The following is an 18,654-nucleotide window of genomic DNA, read 5'->3' as shown; positions in this document are numbered from 1 at the left end:
ATGCCCAACTATGATTTTGTATCTGATCAGAGGGAGACAGGATTTTCTTGATTTAGGTTAAAAAAATGTGATGGTTTGTTTATTCTCTAGTGTGGCTACCTAATACTGGTTTTTCTCAGTGTGGCTTTACTGTTTTTGGTGGAAGCCTTTTTTTGGGAGGGTCAGTTCTAGACATGGTTTCTCCGTTTAGCTTTGGAGCCTGTCCTGAAACTCGCTCTGTAGACCAGGCTGGCTTCGAACTCACAGAGATCCACCTGCCTCTGCCTCCCGAGTGATGGGCTTAAAGGTGTGCACCACCGCCGCCCGGCCTCTTGGTGAAAGCTTTGATGTTGCTGCTTGTGAATGGCCTACTAGTTGTAGTACCTCTAACACAGCCACATGGCTTACAGACAACTGGTGTGAGTTTAGAAACTAATAATAAGTTCTGGAGCCACCCTGCATTAGAACCTTCTCTTTCCCACTTATAAACTGGGAGACTGTGACAAATCACTGACCTCCCTGCTCCAGGTTCCTCTAAAGGGAGAGTAGGGGAGTACCTGCCTCACAGGCGTCTGCAGAGTTCTCAGAGCAAGGCCTATGCACAGTGAGCTCTCATGAATTCTCTGTTTTCAGCCTTGAGTGCACTGGATTTGGCTCTATTGCAGGTGCTTGTGGGAATGGAGATCAGTGGGGGTATTTCTAATAAACTTCAGTGTCGTTTACAGGAGCTTATATGAGCTGAGCCTGTGAGTAATAAACTTTTCTGTTTTTTTTTTCCCCTAGAAAATCACCACTAAGAATGCTTTTGGCTTACATTTGATTGATTTCATGTCGGAGATTCTTAAGCAGAAGGACACAGAACCAACCAACTTTAAAGTAAGAAGCAGCATGGGTACTTTCCTTACAGCTGACTACTCAATTATTTAGAATGCTTAGTGTAACACACTTGAATTCTGCAAACACACACGAGCCTTCCTGATGAGATAGTACTATAGCTCCTTTTTTAAAGATAATTTATTTATTTTTATTTTATGTGAATTGGTGTTTTGCCTGAATGTATGTCTGTGTGAGGGTGTCAGATCTTGGAGTTACAAAGAGTTGTGAGCTGCCATGTGGTTGCTGGGAATTAAACCCTAGGGTCCTCTGGAAGAGCAGTCAGTGCTCTTAACCACTGAGCCATCTCTGCATCCTCAGCTCCTTTACACTCTTTTCTCAAAGGGCGAAATGCAGAGGAAAAAACATGTTTTTATTTCCCATCAATCAGTCTTTGAACAACTTTCAGGTTTTTTTTTTTTCTTTAATAAATATTTTATGAATCTAGCTGGATTTTACCTGTCCAAGTGCTGTCCTGTGCCTCTTCATGAATCTAGCTGTGCTTTTGGACTAGGTGGCTGCTGGCACCTTGGATGCCAGCACCAAGATCTATGCCGTTCGTGTGGATGCTGTCCATGCTGATGTTTACAGAGTCCTTGGGGGACTGGGCAAGGACGCACCGTCTCAGGAGGAAGAGGAGAGCCACGGTGCAGGTGCGCAGGCTGGGAGCTGGATTTAAGGGGCTACTTCTAGTGTGTACTGGGCAAGGATGGAAACACAGGAAGTCGGTCAGGCCTTTGTTTGAAGGCATGGATATTTCCAGAATGGCTTTCCATGAGGAAATACAGGAAATGTGGCTTACTTGAGTCTGTAGAGAACTCATGATGGATGGTGAACTATTTTATACAACTGTTTGTCTCTTGGGATGGGTGGCTTACTGGGAACTGAACTGAGCCTCGTCCAACCTAGGCAGCTGTCATACCTGCCTTTTGTGCTGGGGTTTCTCAGAATGGTTTCGCTGTCTCTTAAAGGCCTTTGATTATCCTTATAGGAGCTTGCTTTCAACAGTACTAGTTCTTTTTCTTCAAAAAGAACTAAAAGCTTTTAGAAATTATTTAGCAAGACTTAGTAAACACTAACTAGGGAGCTTCTGCTTGGTGTATTCAGAAAATTGATTTGTTGTTGTTGTTGTTGCTGTTTTTGTTGTTGTCTGAGACAGGGTTTCTCTGTGTAGCTCTGTCTGTCCTGGAACTCACAGAGATCCGCCTGCCTTTGTCTACCAAGTGCTGGGATTAAAGACATGCACCACCACCACCCAACCAGAAATTGATTTTCGTTAGAAGTGAACTGTGTTATCTAGTAATCCAGTTACTCTGTAAGCAGCAGGTTAGATGAGCTTGTTAACTTGAGGGGATTTCCTGTGTAAATTGTGACTGCTCTAGAAGGTTTTCAAGAGCTGCTCTTACCCTTTAGACGGAAGTGCTGTTGAACCAGGAACAACTAAAAAGGCCGCAAAGCCAAAGAAGAAGCCGTCCTGCAAAACCATCGAGCAGAACCTAAGTAGCATCAATGTCTCCGAAGCAGATCGAAAGTGTGAGGTGAGGAGGCGGCACTTTGTGTGTGCTCTGACGGATTCGGCAGAGCACGCAGTAGGGTTGGCGTTGATGGCTGGACTGAGCTTTGAAGAAAGGCTAGGTCATTAACTGCAGACTCATGACTGTAGGTCTGGGCTCCAGATGGGAGAACATGGCTGGTTAGCATTGAGAAAGGGACTAGGAGTGACAATACCAGTGTTCTGTGAGGTCAGTCACACGAGGGGCACTAGGGTGGGAGGGTAAGTGAACTGGGAGAATGATTATGGAGCTGTGAGGCTGCCTGGATGACAAGAGAGATGAGAGGATGTGGAGGTGTGAAACATGTCCTTTGGGGACCCAGGATGTTGAGATAGGGTCATGAAGACAGCAGATCACAACCTCCAAGGAAGGCCAGGGATCACATCTGTGTTATCAGATCCAAGCCCTGTTTCTCCTTGGAAGCCATATCCCAAAGCATCAGTAAGACCGCAGTCTTCTCTTCCTAGTAGGATCCCACTGACTCCTCCTTTTGAGCCTCACATGCCTTTGGGTTGGTGTCCCATGACTGTGCTGCCCCCTCCCTGACCCAGCCTTAGGCCTCCCTCCTTGCAGCCTTTGCCAGCCATTGCTTAGCCACCAGCCCTGCCGACTCTGCCTGTTCCTCACTTCGTCATCCTGGTTGGGTTCTTCCAGTCTTAGAACTCTTTCTGTTCAGAGCAACAGCAGTGAGCCAGATGTGGTTCCATATACCTGTAATCCTGACACTCAGGAGCCTGGGGCAGAAGGCTTTGAGTAAGATGCCAACTTGGGGATAGAGTAAGACCCCACCTTAAACAGAAGTCCCCCAAACAGAGGAAGGATAGAACCTTGTGATTAGCTCCATCCCAGTAGCTTGTTAAGGCAACAGGATTTGTTGTGATAGCATGTTACTGTGTTGGGCTTGTTAGAAGTAGCTGTTTAGAAACTGCCTGTGGAAGGGAACTAGCCGAAAGGCGTCTGTCCATGTATGTTGTAGACTGGAAATACACTTCTCACCACTCATCCATGTGACCGTGTACTGCCTTTCTTCAGCCCGGATTTTACCTGATGACTCAAAGTCCTCCCCAGCTGACCATGCACGGCGCTCAGTGTTGCAGACAGACCTGTGCATGAGCTTGTTTCCTGCTGCCGCTGCCGCTGCCCGCGGTCATCCTTGGCTCCCTGTTCTTGCACGCAGGTGGATCCCATGTTTCAGAAGACAGCGGCCTCCTTTGATGAGTGCAGTACGGCTGGCGTGTTTCTCTCCACCCTTCGCTGCCAGGACTACAGAAGCGAGCTGCTTTTCCCTTCCGACATGCAGACGCTCTCCTCAGGAGACCCTCTCGAATTGCCAGATTTAGGTTGGGTAGACATGACAGATTTAGAAGGTAAGTAGAATCACCCTTTATCAGTGCATCTCCGTCACTAGAGAAGCTTCTCATAGTCATGGGGGTAGCCTGTCCTGTGCTCGTTGCTTCTTTGGTTACTCAGGTGGTTCTTCGGGAAAGCCAAAGTGGGTGATCTTTAGCAGTGCCTACCAGTCACTCACTTTCCCACTCTGCAGTATGGAGTCCACCTCATGTACTCACTGTTTACAGCCAACTCTGGTATTCACAGGCTTACCTGGGGGTTAGTGTTCGAGCTGGGGTGCAGGAAAGAGGCGTCTGTCCAGACAGATACCTTGTTCTTATTTGTTCCCAGTTCCCAGGGTCCTGAAAAGGGGGTATTGTGAATTGTTCTCAAGCCCTGTGGCAGTCTAAGAACTGACCTAGCCTGTTAGTCGTTTCCTCAGACTTGACAAGATCTCAGCATCTCCCCCTCACCCCCCAGTTCTCCCTCTTCCCTGCTGACCACGAGCTCTCCCAAGAATGTTGGAGGGAACAGTGAGCGCCGCGTGCTGCAGTGTCATAGCTGTGTATGCTTGTGAGCATGTCTGTGTGCTGAAGGGAATGCAGCTTCTCCCTCTGGGCTGCAGCTGTCATGGCACCCGTTCTTGTCACTGTTTTAAAGGGGTCCTGCTGTTTACCAGGCCGGCCTTGTACCTCCCTCTTCCTTCTTCCTCCTCCCACAGGCTGGAATTACAGGCACACACCACTACCCCCAGTTTCATTCTTTCTGTTCTTGTAGACGTTTGCTCAGCATAACTGTGCTAACCATTTGTTTTCTGTGTTTATGCCCTCAGCTAGGGCTGTGATCCTCTGATGTATGTCATCTGTAGAAACTTTAATAAGTACCATTATGTGATTACTAAGGAACTCCGTATGCTTTTAAGAAAAGGCCTGTACACCCAGCTCTAGAGCTCACTTCAGAATCAAATGTCCATGCCTCCGGCCTTCCTTTGCAGTTAGCTCTGGGAATGGCGTTTAGCCTGCCTCCACTGTGGGTGCACCTGTGTCTGTTTGCACCTCCGAATGGTCCAGCAGCAGGACGTTGGCAGCCAGCCAACACTGGCAGTCCGGCCTCTGCAGGACAGTGAGGTGACCGCCTCTCCCTCCGTGTCATTCTGAAGCGGCAAACTCGGCCCACCTGTAATCTTGTCCTTGACCTTGCCGTCCCTGCAGCGCCCCTGCAGCAGTGTGTGGAGGACCGCCAGCTCTGCCCTTCCCTGGCCGAGTTCCAGTTCACTAAATGGGACAGTGAGACACATAACGAGGTGTGGTCAACTTTGGGACTTATAAGGGCTTGGGGCATTTTCCAGTGGCTGGTGGTTTCAGTCAGCTAGCCTAAGATTAGTTCTGCCCAGTGGGAACCAAAACTGGGGCATCAGTTTTGTTTATTCAAGAGCACAGAAAATATTTCCTTTGGCACTTCTTTGGGAATTCTCAGCCTAGCTGGGAGGGTGGGGCTGTGAACCCCAGCAGGACCATCACACTGGTGTGGATTCTGAGGTCGGTTCCATGTCTCATTTGCTCCCTTAGGGTCAGATCTGCTTTTGAGCATGCTGATCATAGCAGCCTCCTGTCTCCAGCTGCTGTCAGGCTAGAGGCATTTCCTTCTTTTGGGGTGAAGTCCCCTGGCACACTGTTTCCTGAGAAACTGTCATGTTTAAAGCCTGCCTTTGTGTATTTTTAGCAGGGCTCCCTTTAGCCTACTTACCACAACTTCCAACATAAATGGTCTCCATGGAAAACTGTTCTCCAAACATGCAGTTAATGAATGCAGATTCCTGCTTTGTGTTTTTCAAAATGTGTAAACTTCCTCGTGAGAGGGCTGGTTCTAGCAGGTGGGGGAGGGGGGGATGCAGGAAAAGGAGAAGCTGAAAACAAAAAAGCTTTCCAGGGATGAGCTGGGGTGACCCCAAGACTGGGGACAGCTGAAGAGCCCTGTCTTCTCTGTAGTCTGTGTCGGCGCTGGTGGACAAGTTTAAGAAGAACGACCAGGTATTTGACATCAACGCCGAGGTTGAAGACAGTGACGAGGGGGACGTCCCTGATGGGCCCGTGGTGGACGACTTCGATGACAACGATGAGCCAGACCCTTCTGCAGCTGGGGACCATGAGGAGCTGGGGAGCTGGAAGGAGCTCGGCCAGGCCCAAAGTAGCCGGTAAGGCCCCTGGTCCGAGAAGGTTTCCAAACAGACCCCCAGCTCCGGTTAGCTGGGCTGGTGTGCCATAGCACACCCAGGGGCTGAGCCACGTGGCTGAGGGTCACACCTGGCTTCGCGTGTTGGTGCCACTTGATTATAGAGCTGACCATTGCTCAGGCAGAGCTCAACCCACCTCTTGCCTAAACTAGTGAGGTATTCTGGCTGACCGAGCCTCTGGACTGGCTGGCAGGAAACCGTTAACTCAGTGGCATTAGAACAACTAGTCTGAAGGAGTGGCCTGTGGCGTTAGGGGTGGTAGAACAGAGATGGCCCCCTAAGAGGGTGAGGATTGGGTAGAGCAGCCTTAGGGTACAGGTGTGATACAGATTTGGTTAGTTGTGTAGACTTGGGCAAGGGGTACCTGTCACCCAGAATGTGTTGAAGGATTTATTGGTGACTAGAGTTCTGGAAGCCCACAGGGCCTCTGCATAGCATCAGGCCAGGCTGCTGGGGAGGGAGGGAGGCTCTTCACACCTTTGCCTGTAAGGGCCTAACCGCCAAAACTGACAGCAGAGTGCAGATGCGGTCCAGGGAGAGGCTCTGCAGCTGTCTTGTTTCATCTGTACTTCTTGTGGAACCACACATATGTAGTCTGTGACACAGCCTAGTCCTTGTCCTTGACAGCGTAGGGTCCAACAGACTTGAAATGTGAGGGGTTTGTAGTTTAATTTTAAAAATTAATTTTGAAATACAGAGTCTCTTGGGCTTTTGGTTTGATTGGTTGTGTTTTTGGTTTGTCCATTTTTGTTGTTTTTAAAATTCTAAAGAGAAGGCCAGTCTCCTTCCTTCCTTCCTTCCTTCCTTCCTTCCTTCCTTCCTTCCTTCCTTCCTTCCTTCCTTCCTTCCTTCCCTTTCTTTCCTTTCCTTTTCTTTCTTTCTTTCTTTCTTTCTTTCTTTCTTTCTTTCTTTCTTTCTTTCTTTCTTTCTTTCTTTCTTTCTCTCTCTCTCTCTCTCTCTTTCTCTCTTTCTCTCTCTTTCTGTCTTTCTTTCTGTCTTTCTTTCTTTCTTTCTCTCTTTCTTTCTTTCTTTCTCTCTTTCTGTCTTTCTTTCTCTCTTTCTTTCTTTCTTTCTTTCTTTCTGTCTGTCTGTCTGTCTGTCTGTCTGTCTTTCTTTCTTTCTTTCTTTCTTTCTTTCTTTCTTTCTTTCTCTCTCTCTCTCTCTCTCTCTCTCTCTCTCTCTCTCTCTCTCTCTTTCTTTCTTTCTTTCTTTCTTTCTTTCTTTCTTTCGTCTTTCTTGTTTTTTGAGACAGAGTTTCTCTGTGTAGTTTTGGTGCCTGTCCTGGATCTAGACCAGGCTGGCTTCGAACTCACAGAGATCCACCTGACTCTGCCTCCCAAGTGCTGGGATTAAAGGTGTGCTCCCAGTCTGCTTCTTTTATTATTGTTATCATCATCATCATCATTATTGTCAAGACAGGATTTCCTGGAACTTGCTCTATAGACCAGGCTGGCCTTGAACTCAGAGATCCACCTGCCTCTGGCTCCCCAGGGATTAAAGGCACGTGCCACCACCACCCTGTGCTAGTTCCCTTTTTAAAGCTTTTTCCCCTTACTCTGTAGAGTGTCGTAAGGACTTGTGCTCACCTCAGTGCAAAGGTCCTCACACACAGGACTGCACTCTCCTCACTCACCACCGTCATCCTCACAGGGCAGCAGAGCTGACTAATGTGCTTCCTAGTGCCTCAGCCTTAGGAGAGGGCTCCCTCAGGCACCAAAGCTGCCAAGCTGACAGCCCTCTTCTGTGTGTCATACACAACAGAGGAAGCTGGGTGGCCTAACATTACTAAAGGGGTTCCCCAAGTGTTTGGGGGGCTAAGTATGTAAAATGGAACATCTTTTCCACGCTTTGGAGGAGCTAAGGCAGTGTCTGTGGACCCTCATCAGTGAGAGAATGGGAACTAGGATTGTCGTGTTGTGTGGTATAAACCACGTGTGAAAAGACCCAAGTCTGGTTCAGAGAATTGTGTCCAGCTCCCAGCTCTGGCATTGTTTGCTTGTTTTTTGAGGCTAAATATCATTGTGTAGCCCAGGCTGACCTCAAACTCAAGATCCTCTTGCCTCATCCTCCCTAGTTCAGGGATTATAGGCATCTGCCACCTACTCAGGCCAGCATTGGTGGTTTGCTGGTCTGTGTGGTTTTCAGGCCAGCCAGAGCTACATAGGGGAGACTATATCTTAAAAAAATCCTTGACTTTTCCACCTGTTTTCTTGTCTCTCAGATGGGTAGATTAATATTTGCAAAGCACTTTGGAACAGCCAACATATTTGTATAGTTATAAACACTTTGTGAGAAAATTAGGCAAAAACACTAAACAAGTGAAAACTTGGTGGTCTCTTAATGACGGGTTTGCTTGGAATTAGAAAGGTTGTTTCTGGAACCAGAGAGTCCACATGGTGACTCATAGCCCTGGAAGTCCAGTTCCAGGAAATCTATGCCCTCTTCTGGCTTCTGAAGGTACCAGGCATGCATGTGGTACATACACATATATGCAGGTAAAACACCCATACATATAAAATGAAATATAAAAAAACTGAAAAGAAAGTGATCCTTTATGGTAGAGGAGGTGGGTAGCATATTTAGTAATATCAGTTTCTTTCCATGTAAATTCATGTTTATATTCTGTGCAGTATACATGAACAAATGATTCGTGTGTGTTACAGGGAAGAAATTATTTCCCTTGGGGACAGCAACGTCCAAACCATGTGCTCCCTTTTATCCATGAAACCTGGAGAGTACTCCTATTTCAGTCCCCGGACCATGAAGATGTGGGCTGGCCCAGATCACTGGCGCTTTCGGCCTAGACCCAAGCGTGAGTACTTGTGGTGGGACTTGAAGACAATGCTGTCCAGCACATACTGCCTGCCAGTCTGCAGTCAGCAGGGAGAAGAGATGCTGCTGGTCTCTGTTCTTTGTGTCTCCTGAGGAGGAGCTGACGCAGGGGAGCTGAGCCAGCCTCCTGGCTGCACAGTGGTCAGTGCTGAGTGGCAGGAGTAAGGCTCAGAGTCTGGAGAACAGGCCTGACCTCATTCTGCTTCCTAGTACCAGCATGACGTAGTGGGGGTGACACAGGGAAGTCCCCTCCAGCCTTCCAGGTTCTGTAAGAAAGTGGAGCATGTACTGATGCACACAGCTAGCACAGCACGGCTGTTAGGTTTAGATGGACCTCGTGAGGCCTATGACCCTGCCGTAGCCCACCACTGTAGTGATGCTTAGCCACACGCTGCCTTGTGCTCACCAGGCCATTAGCAGATGTGAGATGGGAACAGTGTTGGCCTAGAGGTGAAGAGGGCTGTAACCTGTCTCTGTTTCTGCAGAAGACACCGCCTCCTACGTGGAGAACAGAAAGAAGAGTGCAAAGAAAGACTTCGAAATTAATTTTGATGAAGATATTGATTTTGATGCATATTTTCAGAAAACAAAGGTTTGTACCAGACATCAGTGCCTTCTGAGATTACTCTGCACTCCTTTTGCCCTTTCAGACAGGGTTTTCAGAAATCACTGTGTAGCCTGGTGTGACATCACATGCCTTTAATCTCAGCACTCAGGAGGCAGAGGCTAGCTGGGACTACATAGAGAGACTCCATAACAACAGAAATAAGCAGAAAGTTATTGTATATTTAATTTTTTGTTTTCTAGAGATAGGGTATCATGTAGCACAGGCTGCCCTCAAACTCTCTATATAGCTGAAGCTGACCTTAAACTTCTGGTCCTCCTGCCTTTACTCCCCAGATGTGCCCCGGTGCCCAGCTATAACTTTCACTGATAAGCTGGGCAGCAGTGGCTCACGCCTTTAATCCCAGCATTCAGAGGCAGAGCCAGGCGGATCTCTGTGAGTTCGAGGCCATCCTGGTCTACAGCGTGAGATCCAGGACAGGCTCCAAAACTACACAGAGAAACCCTGTCTCAGAAAAAACAAACAAACAAACAAACAAAAAACTTTAACTATTAAACTAGTACTCTCATTCTCCCTCATCCCTAAGGGACCACTGAGAAATAGTCCCAAAGCCAGTGCCAGGGACAGGAAGCTTAGAACGTTAGAGAGGGTGACATTGTGTTGCCCAGTCTCATGCCCTCTACAGCCCACGTGGATCTTGAACTCATGACAGGATGCCTGCCTCAGCCCTCTGAGTGTTGGGATTACAGGCCGCCTCTCCTGGCCAGCACAGTCCCTTCACTATACTGCCCAGAGAATTGCAAGGAGTAGAGTAACGCCCCCACCCTTCCTAACCTCTTTTGGAGTGGTATGTGTCATTATTACTAAGAAGGCTTTCTTTTTTAATGCCTAGGCTGCTACCACTCTGACCAAGTCCACTCTGGAGAACCAGAATTGCAAGGCCACCACTCTCCCCACAGATTTCCACTACGAAGCTGACACTCTGGTCCAGCTTCACCTCAAACCAGGCGTAAGGGTAAGATGGTGCCCCTTCCTTTAAGCTGTTGTCTCTTGATGGCCTGTGTGGATCCTGTGGCCTGTAGTGTCACTGTTGGGCAGCACCTTGGAGGAAAGGAGAGAGTCAAGGAGGAATCATGGGAGGGTAGACGGGTGAGGCAGAGAGGACAGACGGGAGAGCCGTCACCTTGGAGTGCTCGGCCGTGGCTTACACCCCAGCTTCAGTAGTCCCGCTTTTGCAGAGTCAACTGCAGGAGCAGTTTATAGTTTCCGCGTCATTTTGTCTGTTCCTTACAAGTGCTTAAGTCCTTGTGGATCCTAGGGATTGAATTTCCCAAGGAGCATGTCCTAGTTAGGGTTTCTACTGCTGCAACAAAGCACCATACCAAAAAGCAAAAGGTTTATTCAGTTTACACTTCAGCATTGCTGTTCATCACTGAATGAAGTCATGGCAGGAACTCAAGCAGGACAGGAACCTGGAGGCAGGCGCTGATGCAGAGGCCATAATGCTGCTTACTGGCTTGCTCCCCATAGCTTGTTCAGCCTGCTTTCTTATAGAACCCAGGACCACCTACTCAGGGATGGCACCACCCACTCTGGGCTGGGCCCTCTCTCAATTATCACCAAATGAGAAAATACTTTACAGCTGGATCTCATGGCGGCATTTCCTCAACTGAGGCTCCTTCCTCTCTGATAACTCTAGCTTGTGTCAAGTTGACACACACCACCAGCCAGTACAACTGACCCCTTGTTAACTTGACACACACACACAAAACAACCTTTCCTTTCTTATTTATCCCCAAGATCTCACATTAATACATAAATAACTTGGGCTGGAGAGATGGCTCAGTTGTTATGAGCACTGGCTGCTTTTCCAGAGGACCTGAGTTCAATTCCCAGCAACCACATGGTGGCTCACAACTCACAACTATCTATAATGGGATCTGATACCCTCTTCTGACATATAGGTATTCATGCAGATGGAGCACTCATACACATAAAATAAATAAATCTTAAAGAAAAAATGTCCCACAGTCTTTACAAATTCAAACACATTAAAAATTTAGTCCGGGCTGGAGAGATGGCTCAGAGGTTAAGAGCACTGACTATTCTTCCAGAGGTCCTGAGTTCAATTCCCAGCAACCACATGGTGGCTCACAACCATCTGTCATGAGATCTGGTGCCCTTTTCTGGCCTGAAGGGATACATGCAGGCAGAACACTGCATACATAATAAATAAAATAAATCATTTAAAAAAAAAAAAAAAAAGGTGGTGGCACACGCCTTTAATCCCAGCACTTGGGAAGCAGAGCCAGGCAGATCTCTGTGAGTTCGAGGCCAGCCTGGTCTCCAAAACGAGTTCCAGGAAAGGCTCAAAGCTACACAGAGAAACCCTGTCTGGAAAAACCAAAAAAAGAAAGAAAAAAACAAAAGAAAACCATTTAGTCCCTTTAAAATAGCCAACTTTTTTTTTTAATTTTTATTATTTTATACATTTTATGCGTTTACTGTTTTGAACTATGTAGATTCGGATGAGGGTATGAGCTTGGGAGTGCACAACCTGAGGCAGCCTGAGGCCTTGGATTCCTCAGGAACTGGAGTTGCAGGAGGTTTTCAGATGTCTAACATGGGTGCTGGGAAACAAACTCAGGTTCTCCTCAAGAGCAGTGCGCCCTCTGAACTAATGAGCCATTCCTCAGCCCCTGCATTTTATTTATTTATCTTGTGTGTGCATATGCACATCACAAATTTCTGCCTTGGCCTGGCCAGTGTCTTTTAAAATTCAAAGCCTCTCAACTGTGGGCTCTAGTAAAATACTTTACTTCAAGAGGGAAAAATTAGGACACAGTCACAATCAAATCAAAGCAAAATCAAACTCTAACCATCCAATATCTGGGATCCACGCATGGTCTTTTGGGCTCCTGCAAAGGGCTTGGGTCACTTCTCTGGGTCCGCCCTCTGCAGCACACACAGCTCATCTTCTAGGCTCCGGCTGGCTCCACTCCACTGCTGCTGCTGTTCTTGGCGGTCATCCCATGGTCCTGGCATCTCCAAAACCCTGGGGTCTGCTGCTGCAGCTGGGCTGCAGTCTCACCAGTAGCCTCTCATAGACTCTCTTCATGGTGCCAGGCCTCAGCGTCTCTGTATGACCCCTTCAGTCCTTGGTCTTCAACTGCCACTGAGGCTGCACCTTCACCAGTGCAGTCTCTGACAGCGCCAATCCCCAGCTGCTCTCCATGACCCCTTCATGCCTTCAAAACCAGTACCACATGGGTGGCTCTTACACTACCAAGTTTGGCTGCCAACATAAGGTGCAACCTCAGCTGCCTCTGGAACACAGCTTCTGTGTGCTGACTCTCAGGAAACACTTCCCAGAAGATTTCACCACAGTGATGTTGTTCTCTTCTTAATCACAACACAATTCTCAGCCTTAGCTGACCAGCATCAAATATCCCAGTAAAGCAAAGTTTCACCTTAGTAGTTCTGGTATCTTGTTAATCACAGCTGAATTCTTCAGCCCCAGCAAACCAGAATGACAGAATCTTAAATCAAAATAGTAAACAGTTCTAATAGAGTCTTTAAATTTCCCTCTGAAACTTTACAAGCCAGGCCTCCATCTTCTGTACTGCTCTCTACATTCTTATCTTCCAAGCCCCCACAGAGCTCTTAACACTCAACGGCTTTTCTAGCCCAAAGTTCCAAAGTCTTTCCACAGTCCTCTCCAAAACATGGTCAGGTCTGTCACAGCAGTACCCCACTCCTGGAACCAACTTGTTTTAGGGTTTCTATTGCTACAACAAAACACTGTCACCAAGAAGTTGGGAAGGAAAGGGTTCAGCTTACATTTCCACAGTGCTGTTCATCACCAAATGAAGTCAGGACAGGAACTCTAGCAGGGCAGGATCCTAGAGACAGGAGCTGATACACAGGCCATGGAGGGTGCTACTTACTGTCTTGCTTAACCTGCTTTGTTAGAGAATCCAAGACCACCAGCCTAAGGATGGCACCACTCACCATGGGCTGCGCCCTCCCCTTTAGATCACTAATTGAGAAAATGTCTTAGAGCTGGATCTCATGGAGGCATTTCCTCCACTGAGGCTCCTTCCTCTCTGATGACTAGCTGTGTCAAGTTGACACACAAAACCAGCCAGTACAGAGCATTTTCTAGCTTTGTTTGTTTTCTTTTGAGACAATGTTCGCTTTGTGGCTCAGGCTGGCCTTGAACTCACTACATAATCCTAACTTGCCTCAAACTTGGGATCCTCATGCTTCATCACTTCCAAGGACAGGATTCCAGTTGTGCACCACTACGTTCAGTTCATAATTTTAATGATATACATGTATTTTCCTGAATTCACCGATATGCTACACTCTACTTATACAGACTGGCCTGATTTCTTTCTGACCGATATTGTTCACTGAACAGAAATGCAGAGGAGACAGAGCTGCAGCAGTACTGTGAGCTGCAGCTATGGCCACAGCAGGGATTGCTGTGCTCAAGGCACAGACAGCCTGATGCAGAATGGCAGAGCAAGGTTGAGACTCAGCTACACAGCCAAGCCTCTTGGATGGCCGCCCTCCCTGTGGCCTTTCTTATGAACTTAGTAGGCTAGCCATTCAGGGTGCAGGAGGATAAAGCTGTCTGTGTTGTTCCCTGTGGAAGAAAGAACTGTGGTTCTTCTTATGTTCAGAATGGCGGTCCCCATGAGAGGCAGGCAGCCAAGCAGCAGGAGCTGGAGTTCCCTTCTTCTTCAGTGGAGCTACACTGTGAAAAGGACACCAGAAACTTCGCAGGGGGCAAGCTAACACATACACAGAGCAGGGTGTTCCAGTGGAGAAGAACTTACTATGTGTTGCATGAGAAACAGTGGAAAAATGTGGGGCACTTCATAACCTTCTAAATGTTCGATATTATTTTTGAGTTTGTATTATAAAAATACTGTTTTAAGGGGGTTGATTTTGAAGTATAGGATTGTATTAGGATAGTCAAGATAGCGTTGTAAGCTCAATGCATCTCCAGCTGTTCCCCTCAACTCCAAGATGTATATCTTAAGTCCAGAGCACTGGTGTAAGAGCTGCAGATGTTTGAGGGCTGTAGTCACTGAGCACTTCCAAAGGGAGCCCAGTTCTGTGAGGCTGTGGAAGGTTAAATGGGGACTCACCTACAGTTAGGAGACAGAGCTGGCTGCTTCTGTTTTTGCTGTGTAGTGAGCAGTGGTTGCCCCAGCAAGGGGACAGCAGCCTAATTGTGTGTGTGTGTGTGTGTATGCACACAAGCACTCATGCATATATGTACACTGGAACAGAGGTAGATGTTGGGTGTTTCCCTTGTGTGTACTGTGTGGGAACATGCACATATGAGTACCGCACAGTACATGTGTGGTCAGAGGACAACTTTTAGGAGTCCGTTTTCTCCTCTGGACCTGGGGATTGAACTTGGGTTGTCAGGCTTGGTAGCAAGCACCTTCCCCACTGAGGCTTCCTCCTGGCTCCACCTCTCTTCTGAGACCGTCTCTCGCTGCACCCTGTGATCGCCAATTGGCTAAACTGGCTGGCCAATCCATCTCTCTGCTTCCCAGACCTAGGGTTAGACACTTAGGTCCTTGTGCTTGCAAGGCAGACACGGTACAGAGTCCTCTCCCCAGCAGGCTGCCTTTACAGTAAGGAGATGAGTTCTTAGCAGGATTGTTCAAGTGCAGTTGAATTTCTTTCAGAAAGCTGTAGGTAAGGTGGTCAGCTTTTGTTTTTAAATAAAACTCAGAAGATGCAGTTGTAGATGAGATGAGGAAGTGTTTTGGTTTTAGGGGTGAGCAGAGGCTCTGTGCCCTGTGTCTTGTGTCATTCTGTGCAGTGGAGACTCAGTTGGACTGTAGCCTGCTAGGATCCTTGCTGTAGGGTCAGTCATTTCCTTCTAGACTATGCTAGAAATTGAACATAGGAAACAAGCCTGATATCCCCAACTTTGTCCAGTAGCTGCTTTTCTAGAAAATTCTTTTTGTATCCTCTCCCAACCCTTTATTCTAGTTACTCAAGATGGGCCAGGACCAGAAGGCAAAGACTGAGCACTATGAGGAAATCGAAGACTATGACTACAACAACCCTAACGATACCTCCAACTTCTGCCCTGGACTTGAGGTGAGGGAAGAAGAGCTCTCACCTCTCCCAGACGGAGGGCGGTCTCCCCTGGTTTCCACTGCCCCTTCTGGGTGCAGACAGCTGTAGGAGTCCTCAGTCTAATGGGTCTTTTCTGGGTGCACAGTCTGTCTCAGTATAGACCACTGAACAGTGCTGAGAAACGAGCTCAGTGCGGCCGCTTTCCTCATACACTGGGTTCAGGAAGCAGTGGACACCCTCTGCCAATGAGTTGACACGTGGATGGAGTCTTTGGCCTGCACAACATAGCACTAATCCTGGCTGCTGTGGGATTCCCAAGGAATAGAACTACACTTCTGTTCTGAGGAGCTAATATTTTGGCCATGAGACAAAACACCTAGGCATGTGAAAGGTGGTGTGGTCTAGCGGACCAAGAACAGTCTGGAAGTGTTTATCACAAGGACTTGTACAAGTCACTGCTCATCTTCAGACCTCGGTTGGTTCTAAATCATTCCTGTTTCTCATTGTGAGTCCACTGAAGAAACAGCAGTTAGAAGTGATGGGAAGGAGGAGGGCAGACCCCTGACCCGCATGTGGGGAGGAAAGAACTGGCAGGCACGGGTTCTGGTTCCCTCCTTCCTGGGGAGAGGCAGGCTGTTGGGCTTTAATGGGGGCTGGCTTACAGTTCAGGGGTTTAGTCCATTACCATCATGGCAGGAAGCATGGTGCTGGAGAGGTAGCTGAGAGTTCTACATCTGGATGGCAGGAGCAGGTACTGTGTGTGTGCTCTCCTCCTGAGCTGTTTGCCCAGCTCCTGCTCTGCTCTTGACTACTAAGCAGAGGTGACACTGGTCTCTGTGGTCATTGTGCTCACGCTTCAGAAGTCTGAGGCTGATGACGGATGCCCGTCTCTAGGTTTATTCATGTGAGCAGGAAGAAGCGAGGTGAGCACTCCACCTTGGCGCTCACTTAGTGGACCTCAGGGGATCTCTGCTTGCTTTGTGTGCATGGACTTTCTGGTGATTTCTAAGCTCCATTGACAGCTTCTGCCAAATTTGAGGATGTTGTTTCCTTGCCCAGGCTGCTGACAGTGATTATGAAGAGTCAGATGATTTATTTTCGGAACCAGTCAGGACCTTTGACCTCGAATCTGATCCTGGCTGTACACAGAAGACAACACAGGAGAATGGCCACATTTCTTCTGAAAGCCAAGGAGCAGATATCACAACTTATGGAGAATTGAACTTGGTGGCTGAGCCTCAGAAGGTGAGGAGGAGGCAGCTGGGACTGTGTGGTTTCCTGGAAATCTGTTCAATGCCTCTCATGTGGGAGTCTGCACTCCGCCTGCTCTCTCTTTCCATCTTGACTTGCTGCTCGCTCTCCAGGCAGCTGAGTTGTAGACAGGGTTGAGCTGCTGCTGGTTAGTTACATGGTCACGTAGAGCTGACACCTTTCCAAATACCATTTGTATTTACTTTTTCAGTGTTGAGAATCAAACCCGGCCATAAGTAGGAGTGGATCGCTCACGCCACGAAAGTAGATGAGTGAAGGCGGCAGCAGAGAGCATATCTTTACATGCTGCTTCACGAGCTTGGCTGTGCCTCCTGACCTTGGCCAGATCGATTGTATTGTTCAGCATCTGTATGTGCCAGAGCGGTGCTGCCTAGTATTTTATCTGCTCATCTCTTTTACACTGGGATTCTTAGTCTTGATGTAAATTAGAGTTAGGATCTGGAGTGGAGCTTTGTTGGTAGCGTGTTTACCTAGCTATATGAAGCCCTGGTTCAGTCCCCGCACTGGGAATTCTGGCTCATTAAAATTGGGCATCGTGGTACACACTTATAATCCCAGCACTGAAGCTTGGAGGCAAGTGGATCAGAAGTTCAAGATCTATATAGGAAGTCAAGGCCAGCCTTGGCTACATGAGACCCTACCTTTTATTTATTTATTTTTTTTTTTTTGGGTTTTTCGAGACAGGGTTTCTCTGTGTAGATTTGCGCCTTTCCTGGATCTCGCTGTGTAGACCAGGCTGGCCTCGAACTCGCAAAGATCTACCTGCCTCTGTCTCCAGAGTGCTGGGATTAAAGGCGTGTGCCACCACCGCCCGTTGAGACCCTATCTTAAAAACCAACCAAACAACAAAATACAAAAGGTAAAAACAAAAAGAAGTGATTTTTTTTTTTTTTTAGGGGAGGGGGATTACTTTTTTGTTTTGTTTTTTGAGGCGATCTTACTTTGTAGGTTGGAACTCAGTGTGTAGATCGGGCTGGGGCTCAAACTCACAGAGATCCAGTTGTTTCTGCCTCTGAGTGCTAGGAACAAAGGTGTATGCCACTATGTCTGGCCTGGATTCCTTCTTGATTTCCAACTTTTTCATTCTAGACTTTTGTTTTTACGGTCAATTGATAATGTTTTTCTTCTGCCCAATTCTGCTTTACTATTCCTGTTTCAGGTGAATAAAATAGAAATCCATTACGCCAAGACGGCCAAGAAGATGGACATGAAGAAGCTGAAGCAGAGCATGTGGGGCCTGCTGACAGAGTTCTCCAGAAAGGAGGCTGACACAGAGGTGGGGAAGCACTTGTGTTCTCTAGGTGTCCCGTGTGAGGGTGGGGAGAGCTGAGGTCTACAGCCCATGAACCCTCAGTGTTGTCCGTGGCCTCAAAGCAGAGAGATGCAGTCAAAGTTTAAGAAAGACATCATGCCTCTGTGACAGAGATTGTCCCAGCAGAGGAGCGGGCAGGTCACATGAAAGCTGATACACGTGGCAAGGTAGCTAGTACCTTGGCCGTTGTCTTACCTTACTGGTAATGAAAATGTGCTGCCTTAGCAACTGAATCTTTCCAGTATTTTTTTTTTTAATTTTTTTATTTTTTTGGGTTTTTCAAGACAGGGTTTCTCTGTAGCTTTGGAGCCTGTCCTGGATCTCGCTCTGTAGACCAAGCTGGCCTTGAACTCACAGAGATCCACCTGCCTCTGCCTCCCGAGTGCTGGGATTACAGGCGTGTGCCACCACCGCCCAGCGAATCTTTCCAGTATTGACGAGCATTTGGAGTACTTATCCAGTAGCAACTTAAGTTGAAACATGACCTTTGCAAAGTAAACTGTGACTACCTTAAAAGTGTCAGAAAGTGTTGTAAGTTTTGAGCTAATGTTCTGATTTGGGATGTTGTTCTCAACAAGAACACTGGAAAAATAAT

General features: G+C 47.6%; 1 protein-coding gene across 4 annotated transcripts in view; it reads left to right on the top strand.

The window, feature by feature from the left end:
* Ncaph (non-SMC condensin I complex subunit H) overlaps positions 1-18,654 on the top strand; it is a 29,584-nt gene that overhangs the window by 6,424 nt on the left and 4,506 nt on the right. For all 4 annotated transcript variants that reach the window (XM_076570578.1, XM_076570579.1, XM_076570580.1 and 1 more), the window contains exons 4-15: positions 763-855; positions 1,367-1,505; positions 2,266-2,390; positions 3,583-3,772; positions 4,946-5,037; positions 5,723-5,928; positions 8,631-8,779; positions 9,285-9,391; positions 10,257-10,379; positions 15,386-15,496; positions 16,535-16,720; positions 17,907-18,023. In XM_076570578.1, the coding sequence (XP_076426693.1) occupies positions 763-855; positions 1,367-1,505; positions 2,266-2,390; positions 3,583-3,772; positions 4,946-5,037; positions 5,723-5,928; positions 8,631-8,779; positions 9,285-9,391; positions 10,257-10,379; positions 15,386-15,496; positions 16,535-16,720; positions 17,907-18,023 (1,638 nt within the window). The remainder of the gene's footprint in view (positions 1-762; positions 856-1,366; positions 1,506-2,265; positions 2,391-3,582; positions 3,773-4,945; positions 5,038-5,722; positions 5,929-8,630; positions 8,780-9,284; positions 9,392-10,256; positions 10,380-15,385; positions 15,497-16,534; positions 16,721-17,906; positions 18,024-18,654) is intronic.

Source organism: Peromyscus maniculatus, chromosome 4 (assembly GCF_049852395.1).
Source record: "Peromyscus maniculatus bairdii isolate BWxNUB_F1_BW_parent chromosome 4, HU_Pman_BW_mat_3.1, whole genome shotgun sequence".
Lineage (NCBI taxonomy): Eukaryota > Metazoa > Chordata > Mammalia > Rodentia > Cricetidae > Peromyscus > Peromyscus maniculatus.
The sequence above is the reverse complement of the archived record's forward strand: the minus strand, read 5'-3'. Positions and strand labels throughout refer to the sequence as shown.